The sequence below is a fragment of the Tursiops truncatus genome, chromosome 5 (genome assembly GCF_011762595.2).
Source record: "Tursiops truncatus isolate mTurTru1 chromosome 5, mTurTru1.mat.Y, whole genome shotgun sequence".
Lineage (NCBI taxonomy): Eukaryota > Metazoa > Chordata > Mammalia > Artiodactyla > Delphinidae > Tursiops > Tursiops truncatus.
The window spans coordinates 123,854,333-123,873,811 of record NC_047038.1 but is presented as its reverse complement, the minus strand read 5'-3'; the positions used below and the strand labels follow the sequence as shown (position 1 = coordinate 123,873,811).

At 38.6% G+C, this 19,479-nt stretch overlaps 1 protein-coding gene across 1 annotated transcript in view; it reads right to left on the bottom strand.

Moving 5' to 3' along the window:
* Nucleotides 1-18,716, bottom strand: part of UNC5C (unc-5 netrin receptor C) — a 160,807-nt gene extending 142,091 nt beyond the window's left edge. Inside the window, exons 1-2 of the mRNA XM_073804679.1 lie at nucleotides 18,689-18,716; nucleotides 16,392-16,613 (exon numbers count right to left, since the gene is read on the bottom strand). Coding sequence (XP_073660780.1) covers nucleotides 16,392-16,613; nucleotides 18,689-18,716 — 250 coding nt within the window. The remainder of the gene's footprint in view (nucleotides 1-16,391; nucleotides 16,614-18,688) is intronic.
* Nucleotides 18,717-19,479: the final 763 nt, after the last annotated feature.

Sequence of the window (19,479 nt, the reverse complement as noted above, 5' to 3'; positions counted from 1 at the left end):
AGCTAAAATAGTTTATGCCATGCTGTGTACTACACAATGCCCTTCATTTCAGAGCTTTACAAAATTAAAGTCTATGTTTCCATCACAGAAGTCTTCAGGGCAGCTATTTTCAGGCTACATCCTTCTTCAACCTACATCTTCTCAACCATGGCTACCAGGGTCTCCAAACAAGGAGAAGAGAGCACAGAGAGCTCACACCTGCTCTTAAAAGGCTTGGTTGTCTCTGAAGTTCAACATAGCTCACTCACAGCCCATGGGCTAGAAGAAATCACTTGGCCAAGCTGCACAGCAAGGAAGTGGGACTTGTCATATTCCTGTGTGCCCAGGAAGGAGAGAATACGACATAAATATTAAATGGCCTTCTACAATATAATTCAGTTTTCAAATATCTGAATGTGTGATTTTAACATTATGCCCCAAATGCTATAAAACAGTATAATTGGCTTATTATGTAAGAAAAATATTTTCAAATAGTGTACTTGCAGTTTTTCAAAATACTATTTCTAAAATAAATGTTGAAGAAATTGATGTGAAAATCTAGGTTATAATGTTTAGTTACTATTATAATTTTCTTTACAGTCCAACATCTTATTTTGATGTTTTCACAAGAGATAAGAAAACTAAAACTTGAAATAATGTACGAGTGATGCCTGATTCTGAATGTCGTGTGTAACCTGTAATGTCTTCACGTCCATTCTGCACCAGCACCACAAAGAAAAATTAAGAAGGAAAAATGATTGTTTCCCACCACGAGCTCCGATTTCCTGAGATATTTATGTAACTGTATAATACTGCCAACTGAACCAACAGCTTCAATCATGTGTCTGTTCTTATCTCCAGGTAAAGTTTTGTTCTTTTCCTTTCTTTTATAAATGTATTCCCTTCAAAGGATACATACCCTAGTGGATAGACAATCTCTATGGGAGAACGGGAAAGCTAGCTATTTAATATGTGCAGTTCAGTGTCATAAGGTGTGGAACCACAATAATTAATATTTTGTGATGATACACTAACAAAGATGACATTTGCATGATTAGCTGGGTTTTCAGAAAAAAATAGTAAAATGAAATCAATGGATAGGACTGTTCAGTCTGAGGGATAGATACAACATGCTGACAAACAAAACTGGGCTTCAGCATACAGTGGGTATGTTATACAGGCAGTACACATATGCACCAAATAATACTATGTGTATTTACATGCATATCATTCATCTAGTATTTTCTTTTCACTTCCAAGTTGGAATGCATTTACTTCTTACCCTACAAGCCCATTTAGTCACATTTCTGTCAGATCCCACTTGCATACGCAGTGTTGAATAAATCAGTGGTTAATAAATATCCTTGGAGGACTCCCCTGGTGGGGCAGTGGACACTGCAGGGGACACGGGTTCGAGCCCTGGTCCAGGAAGATCTCACATGCCGGGGAGCAACTAAAGCCCGTGCGCCACAACTACTGAGCCTGCGTTCTAGAGCCCATGAGCCACAACTACGGAAGCCCGCAGGCCTAGAGCCCGTGCTCCTCAACAAGAGAAGCCACCGCAGTGAGAAGCCCGCGCACCGCAACGAAGACCAAACGCAGCCAGAAATATAATTAATTAATTAATTAAAATAAATAAATAAATGTCCTTGGAAATATGTTTAGAGATAAATAGTGAACTGCTGTATCTCATCTTAAATGTATATTTTTACTATCAGAATCTTAAAAGAAAGATAGCCTGAGTTATTACATACATATATGGAAAAAGAGAAATAATTACAGACCAATCATGTAAAAGGAGCCTGGTTTATTACTCTTGAATGGATATACTATAGACAAAAATGTAAAATGTTCTCATAACTGTTCACAAAATTTTGCTGCAAAGGAAATACTGAATGAGGATGGAGAGTCAACCTTCCCATCATAGAGCTTTTGTCACGACTCCACGGGCTTAGGGCCCCAGCCCAGCCCCACAGCAGACAGAGCTGCAGGACACTCAGAATTCCAGCCCTCCTGGGCCCGCTCTCCCACAGGTACTGCTCTAGCTGACCACACGCTCGCTTCTAATTTGCAGTGAGGTAGTCTGACAAGCAGGCTGGGAGGATAGCAGAGATGGAAACACAGGTCAAGTACAGATAAAATGATGTTCACCTTAAAAAACACAAATAAGACTTTTAGGTAATAATGTACAGGGATGTATCTATTGAAAAATGAGAACACAACCACCTCTTTCTCATTAATAATTTTCTCTATCCTCTTCTGATTCTACCCCACCCTCTCTCCATAATCCAGTATCGGTACACTTCCTACATCTATATTTAAATAATATAGATTTATGTCCCCTGCACATATCTCATATATCTCCACCCATCCCCCCAAAGCTGGTCTCAGGTTTGTTTTAAAAACATATCATGTGGGTGATCCCTTAGCAATCCTTTGAAGTTCCAACCCCGTTAAAAGTGAAGAGGGCTCCGGTGTCCTAAGAAGTGAAATGATGACACCGCATGGCTATTATTTCATACGCTTCTGACTGTGAAATAAATGTTTAAAAAAATGAGAACACATAAGCCGAAGTCAGGCAAAATTACAGTTGAGAAGGTAAAAAGAAACACCTAAAATCTTGCCAAAGGTTCATGGTTTACGTAAAGCTGCAGTTGGGACTTCACAAAGGAAATCTCTGCACTTTTTATTTCTGGTTCAGAGGATTTACATGCTCTTTCTAATGATCTGGGCCTTCAGCACTGGGTAATGTCTCCCAGTCCCCAGCTTAGCACTCATGCAAAATTGAAGCACTTTGGAGGCAGTTTAGTAGCTGCAGATGAATCTCAATGTGCAGGAAAAGGCATAATGGTTGTTTAGCACTTACTAGGAGAAGCTGAGGAAATCAGGGGGAAAAATCTATTGAACTTAAGCCATCTGGGAAGCCAACTGAGAGCGACTGCATTAACAATGTGTTTACATTCCTATTGTGTTGCTAGGTCAAGCGGAAGTGTGTGTGTGTGTGCGCGCGTGTGCGTGCGTGCGTGTGTGTGTGTGTGTGTGTGTGTGTGTGTGTAGAAGAAATTATCACGTGCAACTCTTTAGGTTGTATTGGCTATTTCGATTTGGTTTTGGCGACTCCGTGGGGCAAGAGTTTTCATGAGAAACGTAGCTGTGAGAATTTTTAGGTTTCCATGAGACAGGACAACTGTTAGAGCACAGAGGCTGGCAAGGATGCCGTGGCATGAGAAAAGTGAGCGACACAAGAGCCTGTCTGTGCAGCTCTTTCCCTGCATCTGGCCCACAGGACAATGCAACAGATTGGGAGAGGCTTCAGAAAGCTGGTAAATGCTTTCATTGCCTGCTACATGTATAGTTAACTTAGCAATACTGACTAAACGAGGGGAAATAGCCAGGTAAGTGCCTTCTCTTTCAGCCCCCAGCAGCCCTGCTCATGCCTCCACTATCGTGGCCTTTTCTGGTCCTGGTATTTAATAGACTACTACTATTTTTTAGAGCAGTTTTAGGTTCCCAGCAAAATTGAGAGACAGGTACAGAAATATCCCATATACTTACTGCTCCCACACATGCATAGCCTCCCCTATTGTCAACATCTCCCACCAGAGTGGTACATTTTTTTTACAATTGATGGGCCTACATTGACGCATCATCACCCAAAGTCCATAGTTCACATTAAGGTTCACTCTGGGTATTGTACGTTCTATGGATTTGGACATATGTAATGACACATACCCACCATTAAAGTATGATACAGAGTGGTTTCACTGCCCTAAAAATCCTCTTGTGCTCCACCTATTCGTCCTTCCCTTCCCCGGCAACCACTGATTTTTTTACTGTCTCCATAGTTTTCCCTTTACCCAAATGTCAAATAGTTGAAATCACACAGTATGTAGCCTTTTCAGATTGATTTCTTTCACGTAGTAATATGCCTTTAAGATTCCTCTCTATCCTGCCATGACATGACAACTTATTTTTTTTTTTTTTAGCACTGAATAATATTCCCTTGTCCGGATGGACTAAAGCTTATTTATCCATTCACCTACTGAAGGACATCTTGGTTGCTTCCAAGTCTTGGCAATTATGAATAAAGTTGCTATAAACATCCATGATTTTGTGTGAACATAAGTTTTCAGTTCCTTTGGGTAAATACCAAGGAGTGCAATGGCTGTGTCATATGGTAAGAGTATGTTTTGTTTTGTAAAAAACCGCTAAACTGCCTTCCAAGTGGCTGTACCATTCTGCTTTCCAACCAGAAATAAATGAGAGTTCACGCTGTTCCACATTCTTGCCAGCACTGGTGTTGTCAGTGTTCTGAATTTTGGCCATTTGAATAGATTTGTAGTGGTATTTCATTGTTTCAATTTGCATTTTCCTGATATATGATGTGGAGTATCTTTTCATATGTTTACTTGCCACCTATTTGTCCTGTTGGTGTGGTGTCTGTTAAGGTTTGTTGCCCTTTTCAACTGTCATATTAAGTGACTTCTTCTTGACAGATGTTTGGTGACTATAGTGGGCTAAATGGTGGCCCCTAACAAGATTATGTTCACATATGAGTCCCCAGAACAGGGGAATGTTACCTTATTTGGTAAACGGGTTTTGCAGATAGAGTTAAATTAAGGATTTTGAGAACTTGAATTATCAAGGTGGGCCCTAAATCCAGTGATAAGTGTCTTTGTAAGAGACATACAGATAAGACAGACAAAGAAGAGAAAGTGATGTGAAGACAGAGGCAGAGATTGAAGTGATGGGGCCACAAGCCCAGGAATGCCGGGACCCCCACCAGAAGCTAGAAGAGACAAGGAACAGATTTTCCTCCAGAGTCCCCAGAAGGAGTGTGACTCTGCTGGATTTCAGACTTCTAGTCTCCAAAACTGTAAGAGAATAAATTTCTGTTGTTTTAAGCTATGAATTTCATAGTAATTTATTGTGGCAGCCCTCAGAAACTAATACAGTGACTAAGGGCATTTATTCTCTGTCTGTACATTCAAAGAGTAGACTCAAGAATCTGACAGAGCAAAAAGGTGAGGAAAAGCTGTCTGCCACGCAGTGTTTTTCTGGTTTCACAAATGCCCCATGGGATGGGTGTGGGGAGGTAGCCTTTTAGTCACTAATGTCATTTCAAACAGAGGGCATCATTGTCTAGAATCATCAAGGCTGTAGCTATAAAAAGAGGCATGTCATTCATTCCCTGCCATTCCTGGAACTGCCTTGTACAGAACATTCCCCTGGGTTTTTCCAGCTAAATTTTAATTCACTCAAGCGCTGGAGTTCCCCCCTCTTCCGTCAGGAGGCTGCTATCTCTCAGCCTGAGAAGTTTAATAGGCAGAGACAGGCGAAAGGATATTGAAGAAAGCAGGGGCTCTCTACCATGTAACTCTATACCATGGAAATATCAAGGGGTTTCACAAATTTATTCTCATAATGAAAGGAGAACCCAAGCAAACAGTAAAGCATACTCTTTTCCACTCTCTCTTTTCCCTCCTCTATTTTGACCTCTCTAGACTGTGATCTCCTTAAGTGCATCAGGTCTTAGTTTTATCTCTACTTACAGCACCAAGTAAAGTATCTGGGTCATGGTTTTTGAATAGAAAGTCTATGTACTTCCTCTATGCTGCATTTTCACAGCAGTGTCTCAACAGTTTTCAAGCCTGGTTGTACATTAGCATTGCTAGTGAGCTTAAAACAAGCAGACAGACAAAGAAAAAGCTATGCCCTGTTCCCAATTAAACCATTCTCTCCGGGGGTGAGGCCAGGACATACGTATTTTCAAAAATCTCCCACTGATGATTGTCAAATGCAGCCACAGGGTTGACAGCAAATGCCTTAATATTTCCTTGCTGCTCTTGCTTTCATGTTCTTGGAGATTTCTTCCGAAACAGATTTCAAAAATCAGGTTAAGCCCTCAATGAAATTAGGAATGAGTCTAAGACTTCCCTAATCTGAATTGTTTTTCATTGCTAGATATTATACTTCCTACATGCTGTGCTTGCTTTTTTGCCAGACCCTGATATTCTGCTAACTGTAGTTCTCATGTTTTATATGCTGGTTTTGTATCTCCAAATAGTGCTTTTCAGAGGAACTGGCAAGACTGGTTATTTCAACAGGCATCGCCAAGAGGGCTCTGAAAATCCCTAGCTAAGGGATGATTCTGGATTGACGAAATTAGGGGGAGAAGACTAAAGAATCCAGAGCAAGTAAAGGCTTCACCCCTCAAATTTCAGCATTAGATTATTCATTGATTGCAATATTTTTTTAACTAAAAACTTATCTGTTCTGTTTTTTAAGATGCCCCAAAAACGTGGGGTGAGGAGGGAGAAAATTTTGAGCCAAGTATTGGGAGAATATTGAATAGGAAGATTTAGTGATAGATACAGAGCCTCAAACAGAATGGATAACAATTCCTGACATCACAACATAAGAAGGACAATAACCTGGGTCGTTATTGCATAATTATCAACCAGGTTTATTTATATTTAGCATAATAGGTACAGACACCAAAAAAGAACATTTAACTTTGCAGAGAAAGGCCTGCTCTTTAGGAAGCTAACCCTCTTTTTTAAGCTGAAATTGTTCTCAAACTTCCTTAAATAAGATGATAAATCCATTTCATATTATAATCTGGAACTCTGTTAAGTATGTTCCTTCCCATGAAAATAAAGAACAAGAAACTCTCTTTAAAACCCTTACATAGGGCTTCCCTGGTGGCGCAGTGGTTGAGAGTCCGCCTGCCGACGCAGGGGACACAGGTTCGTGCCCCGGTCCGGGAAGATGTCACATGCCACGGAGCGTCTGGGCCCGTGAGCCATGGCCGCTGAGCCTGTGCATCCGGAGCCTGTGCTCCGCAACGGGAGAGGCCACAACAGTGAGAGGCCCGCGTACCGCAAAACAAAAACAAAAACAAAAAAAAACCCTTACATATTTTAGCCAAACATTAGATTAAAAATACATTATGGCTTTTAACACTTGTGCTATTCTCACTTTGAAGTGGGCATATTAAAACTCTAAGCCATGGCATATGCATGGTTGCTGGGCACATGGCAAAATTGCTATAGCAACACAGTCACTAGTTGTGCTCCTGAAATGCCCTGTTTGGGTAGCAAGTAATCTAGTGAAGAATGGTTCTTGGACTCCTGTTTCTTATTGTAGTCTCTGTATGAGCCTAGGGGTGGGTAGCATTTGATCTTCTCTTCTCAAAATTTAGAAAGGCACACACACAAACACACTCACACAAATATACATATGTATGTCCTTACATATCAACTTATATGCATATTCTTGATTACACTGTATTAATCAATGCTTTCATCTTAACGGTAGGAAGAGAAAGGAGCAATGCATTACAAGTAACCTTGCCCTAAGTGTTATCTGGCAAGGGAGAATTCCTTTGTGTTCATTACATTAAAAACTCTCGCTGTATATAATTTTAGAAAATTTCTGTTTTCCTCTAATGAAACACAGCTAGCTAAAGCTGCATTGAAAGATGTGATGTGTCCTTGCCTTTACTTTAATCATGTTCTTACTCTACAATCATGTTTAATACAATCATGTATTAAAAAATACATGGTGTTACATTTTTCTATACAGTATGTAATTCAAATCTTAAAAATCTTCCCCATGGGATAAAACTGAATTAAAATTATATAGTTCTGTAAATATGGTGTAGTCAGGGTGTTTTGCATGCAGTATGTACAGAATCTATAATATTGATGTTTGCAGATATTGGAATTATAAAACACACAACAACAACAATAAAAACTTCATGACAATGACATATTAGAAACAAAAGGAATCCAGAAGTGTAGCCCCGAATTTTTCAAGTACTCACTTCTGTTTGTAAGTTAGGAAAAGAATGGAAACAAAAGCCAGCTTTATACACAGTGAGAGCCCAAATCACTCAGCTAGCCAAGGCTATTTTCATGCTAGAATGGAATGAAATCAACTAAAATCCAAGTCCTAGAACTCCAATCCAACCAACTTTTGTAATTGCAGCTGGGATATGTTGGCCATGTGAACTCAAGTGTTTAAAAAAAACGTCGATGTGAAATTAGGATAAATCAATTGTGAGCACTAAAAAATGAAGAATATGAAAAAGTATATATTTCAGGATAATTAATATTCTCTTATCACTAACTGGTAACTAGTTTCTTGCCAAGTTACCTGATTGACTCAGTGGAAAAGCCTTAATGTACTACATGGATCCTTGACAGTTTTCTATTTTTATTTTGGGGCTAGTCTCATGCCAAAAAGAAAAATTGTTAGTTTCTAGTATTGAAAGAAGGACCTTTGAGAAGGAAATCAAATAAATAATTGATTTATATTCCGGAATCATTTATCTTCATTGGCAGACAAACATATTACAAATATAAGGCTCTATTCTTGCAAAGGCAATACTCCCACTGAACTACATAACAAAATATGGAATAAAGTTCAAATAGGGCTTCCAAATTTTATGCATCATTTACTAAAATTTAAACAAAGCCCACCGAACTTCCTTTAGAAAATATTAGTTCTATTAATGAGAACTAAGTTTACAGTAATTATTTTGCATGGAGAATAACAACTGGTCTGAAAATTGTGTGTATTTAATGTGTAAAGTAACTACTCTTATAGAAGATTATGCTATGTGCATTTCTCAGATTACCTATTCACGAAGTATTCCAAATAAAAACATCATTAGTTTGTATCACTACATTTCATTTACCTAAATTTAGTAGGATGAATGGCTACAATCTCACAAACTTTTATTCATCATCTCTTGTGCTTAATGCCATATGTTATAAACTACAAAAGGCAAAGCTTTACAAAACACAGGCCCTACCATACCATTCCAATCTAGTTGAAGAGACAGAGATTTTATATATATCATAAATAACATATGATTGAATTACAAGAAACTGCCATTTTTGTACCTCAAAAATGACTGAATATTGGTAACTTCTCATGTATAATACACATATACATTTCACATTTATGACTATAATGAAAATGGAAGCACACATAAGTGAAATGCGGACATGTTTATGCTATGACTTGGGGTTTTATAGAAGGATTCACCTATGATATTGCTTTTGAGATACTTCTTTAAGAATGAGTAGGATTTTTGGGGTTTCCCTGGTGGCACAGGTTGAGAGTCCGCCTGCCGATGCAGGGGACACGGGTTCGTGCCCCGGTCCGGGAAGATCCCACATGCCGCGGAGCGGCTGGGCCCGTGAGCCATGGCCGCTGGGCCTGCGCGTCCGGAGCCTGTGCTCCGCAACGGGAGAGGCCACAACAGGGAGGGAGAGCCCCGCGTACCGCAAAAAAAAAAAAAAATGAGTAGGATTTTAACAGAGGTAGGACGGAGGAAAGTATGGTATAAAGAAACATTATTTCATACAACGCACATTTATTGAGCACCTACTAAGAACCCAACACCAAGTTAAGCATGGAGCTAGATAGCAAAAAAGATAGACATAATCCCTGAATTCATGGAGCTTACTCTTCAGCTCATAATGTTTAGACTGAAGAGGAGAGAGAACTTGGGAAAGGAGAAGTGATAACTGTCCCTTTCAAATAACTAAAATTAGGAATAGGCCAGGAGATGACCAGACCTATTTCCTAAAGTTCCATATGACAAAAGTAGCACCATTAAGTCATGATAACAGAAAACTGATTCTGCTCACTTTAATATAATTGAATGAGAAGCATGCCAATAATTCATTGAGTTTAAATGACTGTTACAGTCTCACAGCTTAAACCTTCTAGGATCCCAAGACACAAAAGTGTAGAGTATTTGCATTCATTTAATAAAATTCAAACAAATCTTACATAATTTCCCTTTGAAAATGTATGAGCAGCATTTTCTAAATCATGTCTTGGTGTGACATTAAGTTCTCATGATATTTTAACAGAGGTTCTGAGAAAAAGAGTTCAGCTACCAAACAATATGAGGTTAAAAAATATTTTTCCACTTCTGGGACCTTCCTGGGACTTCTACATGCAAATATACTTTATACTTTCTCCAAAAGGGTAATATAATTATTGCAGTGTTTCCGAAATTATTTGACCGCAAAGATTTTTGTTTGTTTCCTTTTTGTTTTTTTCCCAAATAGCACTTATAAGACACTGGTGGTTCACTGAACACAGTTTAAGAGGAAAAACCAAACTGGCCTAGCTTACGGAGCATGCGGTGGGGGAGAAACTATTAAAATAAGGCTAGAAAGTTTGATTAAGAACAGACTGTACTGAAGCTTTTGAATATATGACCAAGGAGGATATGCTTTATTCCATGGACAAAGACATATATTTTAAGAAATGGAATGATATAAACACTTGGGCCTGTTCTTTAGGCCTATAACTACCTGGAGAATTAATTGCTGAGGAGAAAGGCTGACACCAAGAAAGTGTAGGAGGCTATTTAAATAATCTAAGAGGTATATAATTAAGGCCTATACTAGGGGAGTAGCATCAAGAATTAAAAACAGAAGGATGTTTTATGGGAGAATTCTGAGAAGGAATTAGCAGTATTTGATGATCACTTTGGCTACTGAAAGAAGGGATAAAGCTGAGATTTCTGTTTTGGCTGATGGAATGGAATAAAGAGGTATCTAAAATAGGAAGACAAGAGGACAAAGAATTTCAACTGTGCCACTCTTGTAACAAATAGGGATCTGAGTGAGCACAATATATTTTTTAAAAGCTCTGTCTTGAGTAAAGGCAATTTACTTTAATTTGTATCCAAGTATAGTTTCTCTTCATCAATTTCTTTTTTTTCTGTTAAGGCTCACCAATTGAAATTCTTTCCAATTTTGCTATTTGTCCAAATGTTAAATACCTTCACAAATAAAAATAATCAAATCCTAATGAGCACTATCTTAATTATTAAAGAACCACAAAGGGTCACATATGAAAAACTTGACACAAGGCAAGAAGGGAGATGAATACCATGAAAGATAAATGTTTAGCTGACATTTGGAACCAGATTTCCTTTCCTGAGAAAAGGGATAATTGTATTACATAGCTCTTTTTTTAGCTCAATTTAGTTATGTGTTCAAAGTTATGGTAGAATTTAGGGAGACACTGACTACAGGGCCAAGAGCAGAGGCTTTGGAATCAGAGAACCCTGGGTTCTGAGCCTCAGTTTTCTCATTTGCAAAAGGAGAATCCCAAAATTATCTCATAAGATTGCTGTGATGACTAAATGTCATAATACATGACATTCAGTATAAAGCTCGGGACTCTCTGTGTTGGTCCTATTGATAATATTCTGCTATTGTGAGCAAAAAAGATGAAAAGGGAAAACCTAGGGTTTAGTAAAATTTCAAGCCAACTGAGGTTTTCTAAACTCCCTTGGTTCTTCACAGAGGGGAAATATTTACTTTTCAATGGTGAATCTTAGGTACCATGGAAACAAGGGTTGAAAAGGCTTCAAGTAAATAGAAAGCAAGCAACCAAGCCTGAGCTTTTCGTAAAAATGTAACCATAAAATTTTGAGTAGATCAAAATTTCTTTGGAATCCTGAAAGGAACATGGGTACTTATTACTATATTATCAAATCAAGAGCTTCTCAACATTGAAAATTTCTAAACCATCTAATATATGCTGCTTTCCACTTTTCTGTTTAATATTACATGTTTGCAAGAAATGCAAACGTGATTTAAATGATGGAAAAGCAAACAGTAACAGTAATGAATGATCTTTAATCAGTATATTTTATGATCAATGGTATATAGCTTTGCTCAGTGAATATAAATAATCATTTACTTAATACTTCAGAGCAAGAGAGCATATTAAAAGGAAGAATTTTGTGAATTGGAGAGAAACTTTTGTTCTTTTTTGTTTTGTTATGTTGTAGTTTTTTAATTAAAACGTACTTCTGATGGAGATTTTACTGAATGCAGTTGATTTTTCTTAGTTGCAAGGCAAGGTACCTGATTGCCACATGCTTCCAGATATCATTATTCTAAGGTAGAGGGACCTATAAAAACAAACTTTTTGCAATGACTTCTCTCTGTCCTATCATCTAAGAGCCAATCTGATTTTTAAAATGCCAAGAAAATTTCTCTAATTTGTAATATATTTCAAGACAATGTATCCTAACATTTCTTGATATTAAGAATCACTAAGGCCCATAACAAAACAATACTCAGACTGTATTAAATAAAGAGTTGAGCACCAAAGTTGCAGGTGAATCTAACCTCAGAGGAAAAAACCCCCAAACCGAGCAGTTCAATTCCATTCACACTGTTCTGATCTCACAGGAAAGCAAAGAGCTCTAATATGAGGCCTACAAATTCCCCCACTTCCAGTAGTTGTACAGATTGGGGATTCATGATAACAGGCAAAAAGACGCAGTAAAGTAGTTTGGGCTTCTAAAATTCAGGTTTCATTATCTATCAAGAAAATAAAATGTTCACAGGATTGAACAAAAATCAAACAATAAAAGAAGTATCTTACTGCCCCAGATTCTGACCTGTCAACTGCTTGTATGTTTTCCAAAAAAATCCCAATGCATAGACAAATACGTGTGCATTCTCTTTTTTCCATAATAAGGACATATTGCACACAATGTTCTGTACTTTGGTTTTCATTTCATATTTTATCTGAGAGATTTTTCTACAGCTTCACATATGGAGAAACCTCACTGGTTTACAAAGCAGCACAGTATTCCATCCTAGAGTTGATCAGCCCTTGATATGCTAACTGCAACAAGGGTGCAATGGACCACCTTTCACACAAGTCTTTGTGCTCATTAGGGATTTTATTTTTAGATAGTTCCTAAACTTGTAGTTACTGAGTGAAAGAGTGTATACATTTAAATATTGATAGGTATTTTCAAATTGATCTTCAAAAAGATTACATCAATTTGCAACCTCATCAACAAAGTATGAAATACCCCTATCCCACTCCTTCATCAACACTGTATACTAAGAACTGTTCTGATCTTGACAACATTTTCTTAGATGCGTATTTACCATTTACATTTCTTTTCCTATACCTCCCTTTTGAAACTCTGCTCAATTTTTTATACTGGGTTGCAGATCTTTTTCTTAACATATTTTAAGAGCTAGTAATATATTAATTAAATTAGCCCTTTGATTAGTATATATCTGTCCCTTGGTTTTTGTGCTTTTCTTGCTTTATTTAAATTTAATAATGCTTTTTCAAAAAATAATGTTTTCTTATAAAGCTTCTGGATTTTGTCTTCATTAAAAAAGCTTTTATCACCATTGAAACCAAACAACCAACCAAAAAACTGCCAAAATTTTCTCCTAGTGACGATGGTGATGACTACCAATGACAACAATGATGACAGTGATGATGATAATGATGATGATGTTAAGCCCTAACATCTAGAATTTATTTTATTCTAAAGAATGATCTAGAACTCAAGCTTTATTTATTTATTTATTACTTTTCTAACTGCCTACGTTGTGGGTTTAAAAATCATCTTCAACATATTGTAAAATGCCTTAGATTTTATTTCCTAGTTTCTATTTTGGTCCTTTAATCTGTGTATCTTATTCTTTGCTATGATCAAACTTCTTTAGGCTTATAATACACTTATAAAAAGCTGGTATTTCCTTATTATGCTACTATTTTATAATTCTTCCAGCTATTTTCACAAATTATTTTTCATACAATGTTGGCGACTTTATGGATTCATTTACAAATAGCAAACATTTAAAAATATTGTCTTTCTATCTAAGAACAAGATACGTCTTTCTATTTATTCAAGTCATTCTATTTTTTTTGGTCTCTGAGTAGATTTTTTTTTTGTGGTACGTGGGCCTCTCACTGTTGTGGCCTCTCCCGTTGTGGAGCACAGGCTCCGGATGTGCAGGCTCAGCGGCCATGGCTCACGGGCCCAGCCACTCCGCGGCATGTGGGATCTTCCCAGACCAGGGCACGAACCTGTGTCCCCTGCATCGGCAGGCGGACCCTCAACCACTGTGCCACCAGGGAAGCCCTAGATTTTTATATTCTTCTAAAATTCTACAAATTTCTTGATAGCTTTGTATCTACATTTTTTTACATTGTTATTGTAAATTATGTATTTTATTCCATTATAATTTGAATCGACTGTACTTAGAAAAGTTGATGGGTTATGTATATCTTTTATCAGCCACTTTTCTATATTCTCTTAATGTTTTTTCAATTTTTTCCTATGAAACTGCATAAGTTTTCCAGACCTACAAAATCATATTTGTCCAAATGATAGCTTTCAACTTGCTTTATAATTTTTATGTTTTTCAGTTATTTGTCTTGTCTAATTGCATTGGCTAGTGTGTTAAGAACAATACCAAATAATACTAGTATCTGTGGGTATCTCTGTCTTTTTCCTAAATCTAAAGGTAATCATTCCCCTGGATGTTCACTATCTTGTACAGTTTTGCATCAAAACAAAAGACAACAAAAATGTATGCTGTGTTCCACTCTAAATATGAATACTATGCAAGTATTAGGGCTGATAAGTCTTTCCTTAGCTCTACTCTATTCCCTTCTGAACTTGAAACATGCCATATATTTTCATTTATAGTTGCTTTAAGAAGTATTTTTAATCATTGGTATATGCAATAGTAATTAATTTTATGTGGAAATAGTAAAAAAATATAATGCTTTATGGAGAGGAAATGTCTTTTAAAAAGAAAATAAAAATACACACACACACAAACACATACACACACACACACATTACCAAGACAGCATAAAGCTGCTAGAGGTGCTCCATATCAGAGCACTTTTGTCTTTATTTACAATCTTCCTATAAAAGCTTTTTTATTAATCTAGTAAAGACAAGCCTAAGTATGTTTATGACTCTCATTTTAGTTTTGTGATTTCTTTCTTTTCCTCTTACTATTAAAATGTGTGTGTTTGAAATCTTTACAAATAAATGAGCTGAAACAAATAAAACTCAATTCACGAGATTTTGAAGACATCTGGTGGAGTTATTTACTGAGTAATTAGACCAAGAGGTGTAACAGACCAATTCCCTGAAGGAAGAGACCATACAGTTGGATACCCAGTTATTTCTATAGTCATCAGCTTGCATGCAGTGAGCATATTGATTCACAAATTGACAATTATGTAGAGCTGCCACCTGATTTTCTAAGACCATTTGTGTTACATAAGTATATGTATATGTCTCGCATGCATTTTTTTTTTAAAGATGCCTCTTCTCAGGCCTCTCACAGTCTGTTATATTTATGCTCCATCACCTAATAGCTCTTTATTATTAGAGACACTGAAAGCAGATTTCCTTCAAATGCTGGTCACTGCTTGCCCCTCATTAACCAACATTTGGATGCAAATATGAATTAATTACAATTGAATTTTGAAAACATGTATCCATTTTGGTACGTAGAGATATTTATGAAAGAAAATGAAGATATTTAAATGCTTTCACTTTTATCATATTTGTCACTATTTAGCTTGGACATATTGATCAATAAAGTCTTAATTTTTAAAATACATGTCAATGTAAAATCACAGATCTAGAAGGGATGTGAAAGTTCAAATTGTTATTCTTCCTACTGGAGACCAACAAATGTTGAATCTCTATAGAAAGATATATATCTTTTAAGTTTAAAATAACTCTAGGGGTTTCCAGAACTATCTTAACTTACCCATTGTGGAATAAAGATTTCCTATCAAGAAAGTTTCCTTTATAGCCAGTGTAAATCCCACCGTTTATTAAGACCTACTTCACCCTCTTTGCCTTTAGTATTTTACTATTAAGAATGATGTTTACAGAGCAATAAAGCCAGGAGTTTTAACAATGCCAGAAGCAAAGATACTCTGATGAAGACCCACCCAGATGGAGTCTACACCCACAACTTCTCTTTGTGGATCCCACAATATCACTATTCTCAATCACTCCTGATTTAACTTTAGCCAAGAATTAGGTAATTAGGATTCATTTTTAGATGTAAGTTAAAGGTACAGAATATTTTGAGTCTACAATGTTTACAAATTGTTTAAAAATATATAAGGGGAAACAATGCATGGAAATTAACATTTGACAGTCATGTAAACATCTACAATTTATCCTTAATTGAACATGTTCCTCAATCCCAGGATATTTAGACCTGACACCAGACTTGACACACAAGTGAAATTCAAGGTCATCTTTTACTGGGGTATTTATTTACCATAATTCAGTCTATTCACTCTCATTATTTATCTTCTTAAGCATGAACCATGCCTTAATTCTATGCAGTCTAACAGGAATCAAATCAAGATTTACTCATCACGTTTTACTTTGCAATGCATGGAAAGAGATCACCAAATCTTAACCAAACTGATTTAAAACTTTTTACCAAAGGATAGTAATTCTATTTTCAATTTCAATAATTGAAAGAACATTATGACAACATGCCAAAGTAGTAAGTGAATCCTAAACAGCAGTCCAAATGCAATGGAAAACTCACCAGAGGTTTCGTCTACCCTTTCATCTACTATGTGGTCTTTCTGATGAACCCATTCACTATTGCACTTGAAGTAGATCTGGGTGGCAGGACTGGCTTTACAATACAGGTTCACAGGCTTATTCTTCACAATATAAGCTTCTTCAGGTTCAATAAGGAAATGTGGCAGAGGCTCAGGTGGATCAGATGGAAAGGTTTCTGGGAGTTCATGAAAAAAGTCGTCCTCTGGTAAAACAAGAAGAAAGTGAAAAATGTTCAAAACATTGTAGCCATTTTCTTTTCACTTGCTACTCTTTCAAAAATAATGAAACTGTGGGTATTCATTAGTCAAATCCATTTCACCTGCCTTCATTAATCAAGGTCTACAAAAGACTTGCATGTCCTCCAAGAGCACCTCACCTAAACAATAAGATGTTTGCTTGAGTCATTTTCTAGGAACTTGGAGTTAGCTGTGTCTACTCTGAGCTAAGCTGGTTAAAACTGGATAGGACCACTGACCCTTCAACTGGGCACACGTGAGTGTACACTGGGTGATCTTTTGACATCAGAGGGCTGAAAACTCCACCCTCAGATCTTGCAAAGGGCCTTCTTTTTTTTTTTTTTTGTGGCATGTGGGTCTCTCATTGTGGTGGCCTCTCCTGTTGCGGAGCACAGGCTCCCGACACGCAGGCTCAGCGGCCATGGCTCACTGGCCCAGCCGCTCCACAGCATGTGGGATCTTCCCGGACTGGGGCACGAACCCGTGTCCCCTGCATCAGCAGGCAGACTCTCAACCACTGCACCACCAGGGAAGCCCAGGCCTTCATTTTTGAGTGAACAGAAGCCTGTAGATGAGTTACGCCTGTGTGGAACAACAATTACTGCATCTTTTTCCAATCACCCTTCCCCATGCTCCCCATGCCTTAGACCACCCTGTTTCTTTATTTTTCCTCATAAATACCCCCAAGCCCTTGCCTTTGTGGAAGTACTTCTGAGACTTATTCCTAATTTCCTTACTTGGCTGTCTTGTGAATAAATCCTCTCTTTCCTGCAAACCAAGGCATCTCTGCATTTTGACTTGCTGCATATTGGGCAAACAAACCTGGTTGGATAACAATAATGATTCCTATATCATCTAGTTAAGTAATTTGAGGGCCTGCTATGAACCAGGCAGTATGTTAGGTCTATTGACTGGTTGTTCAATTAAGGATTTAGATGATTATTCTCATTTTTACACATGGCAAAACTCAACATCCAGCAGGATACCTGATCCCAGTTCTGCTATTTACTACCTGAAAACTCAGGTGGTAAATAGCTAAACTGGGATCAGAACCCAGTTTTGTCACCATCAAAAACTGTGATCTTCCCAACATAGCACTGCACCTCCCACTACACTGTGTTAGCCTTGAGAGCTGACAAAAGCAAGAGGAACTTCATTAGAAAAATTTATTTGAAAAGTATAAGGCTCAACCTTCAAGATGGCGGAAGAGTAAGACATGAAGACCACCTTCCCCCCGCACAAATACATCAGAAATACGTCTAGATGTGGAACAATTCCTACAGAACACCTACTGAATGCTGGCAGAAGACCTCAGACATCCCAAAAGGCAAGAAACTCCCTAAGTACCTGGGTAGGGCAAAAGAAAAAAGAATAAACAGAGACAAAAGGATAGGGACGGGACCTGCACCAGTGGGAGGGAGCTGTGAAGGAGGAAAGGTTTCCACACACTAGGAAGCCCCTTTGCGGGCAGAGACTGCGAGTGGCGGAAGGGGGAAGCTTTGGAGCCGCGGAGGAGAGCGCAGCAACAGGGGTGCGGAGGGCAAAGCGGGGAGAGTCCCGCACAGAGAATCGGGGCCGACTGGCACTCACCAGCCCGAGAGGCTTGTCTGCTCACCCGCCAGTGCGGGCGGGGCTGGGAGCTGAGGCTCGGGCTTCAGTCGGATCCCATGGAGAGGACTGGGGTTGGCGGCGTGAACACAGCCTGCAGGGGGTTAGTGAGCCAGGGCTAGCCAGGAGGGAGTCCGGGAAAAGTCTGGAGCTGCCGAAGAGGCAAGAGACTTTTTCTTCCCTCTTTGTTTCCTGGTGCGTGAGGAGAGGGGATTAAGAGCGCTGCTTAAAGGAGCTCCAGAGACGGGCACGAGCTGCGGCTATCAGCGTGGACCCCAGAGACGGGCATGTGACGTTAAGGCTGCTGCTGCCGCCACCAAGAAGCCTGTGTGCGAGCACAGGTCACTATCCACACCTCCCTTCTGGGGAGCCTGTGCAGCCCGCCACCGCCAGGGTCCCGTGAACCAGGGACAACTTCCCCGGGAGAACGCACGGCGCGCCTCATGCTGGTTCAACGTCATGCCGGCCTCTGCCGCTGCAGGCTCGCCCCGCATCCGTGCCCCCACTCCCGCCTGGCCGGAGTGAGCCAGAGCCCCCGAATCAGCGGCTCCTTTAACCCCGTCCTGTCTGAGCGAAGAACAGATGCCCTCAGGCGACCTACACGCAGAGGCGGGTTCAGATCCAAAGCTGAATCCCAGGAACTGTGTGAACAAAGAAGAGAGGGAAATCTCTCCCTGCAGCCTCAGGAGTAGTGGATTAAATGTCCATAATCAACTTGATGTACCTGCATCTGCAGAATACCTGAATAGACAATGAATCATCCCAAAATTGAGGCAGTGGACTTTGGGAGCAATGATATATATTTTTTTCCTTTTTGTCTTTTTGTAAGTGTGTATGTGTATGCTTCTTTGTGTGATTTGGTCTGTATAGCTCTGCCCTTTTTTTCTTTTTTCTTTTGGTTTATTTTTGTTATTCTTTTAGTATAGTTTTTAGCGCTTGTTACCATGGTAGATTTGTGTTTTGGTTTAGTTGCTCTCTTCTTTCTTTTCTTTTTTTAAATTACATTTTAATTTTTTTTACTTTTACTAACATTATTTTATTTTGTTTTTTTCTTTCTTTCTTAATTTCTTTTTGCTCCCTTTTCTTTTGAGCCGTGTGGCTGACAGGGTCTTGGTGCTCTGGCCGGATGTCACACCTCGGCCTCTGAGGTGGCAGAGCCAAGTTCAGGACATCGGTCCACCAGAGACCTCCTGGCTCCACGTAATATCAAATGGCAAAAGCTCT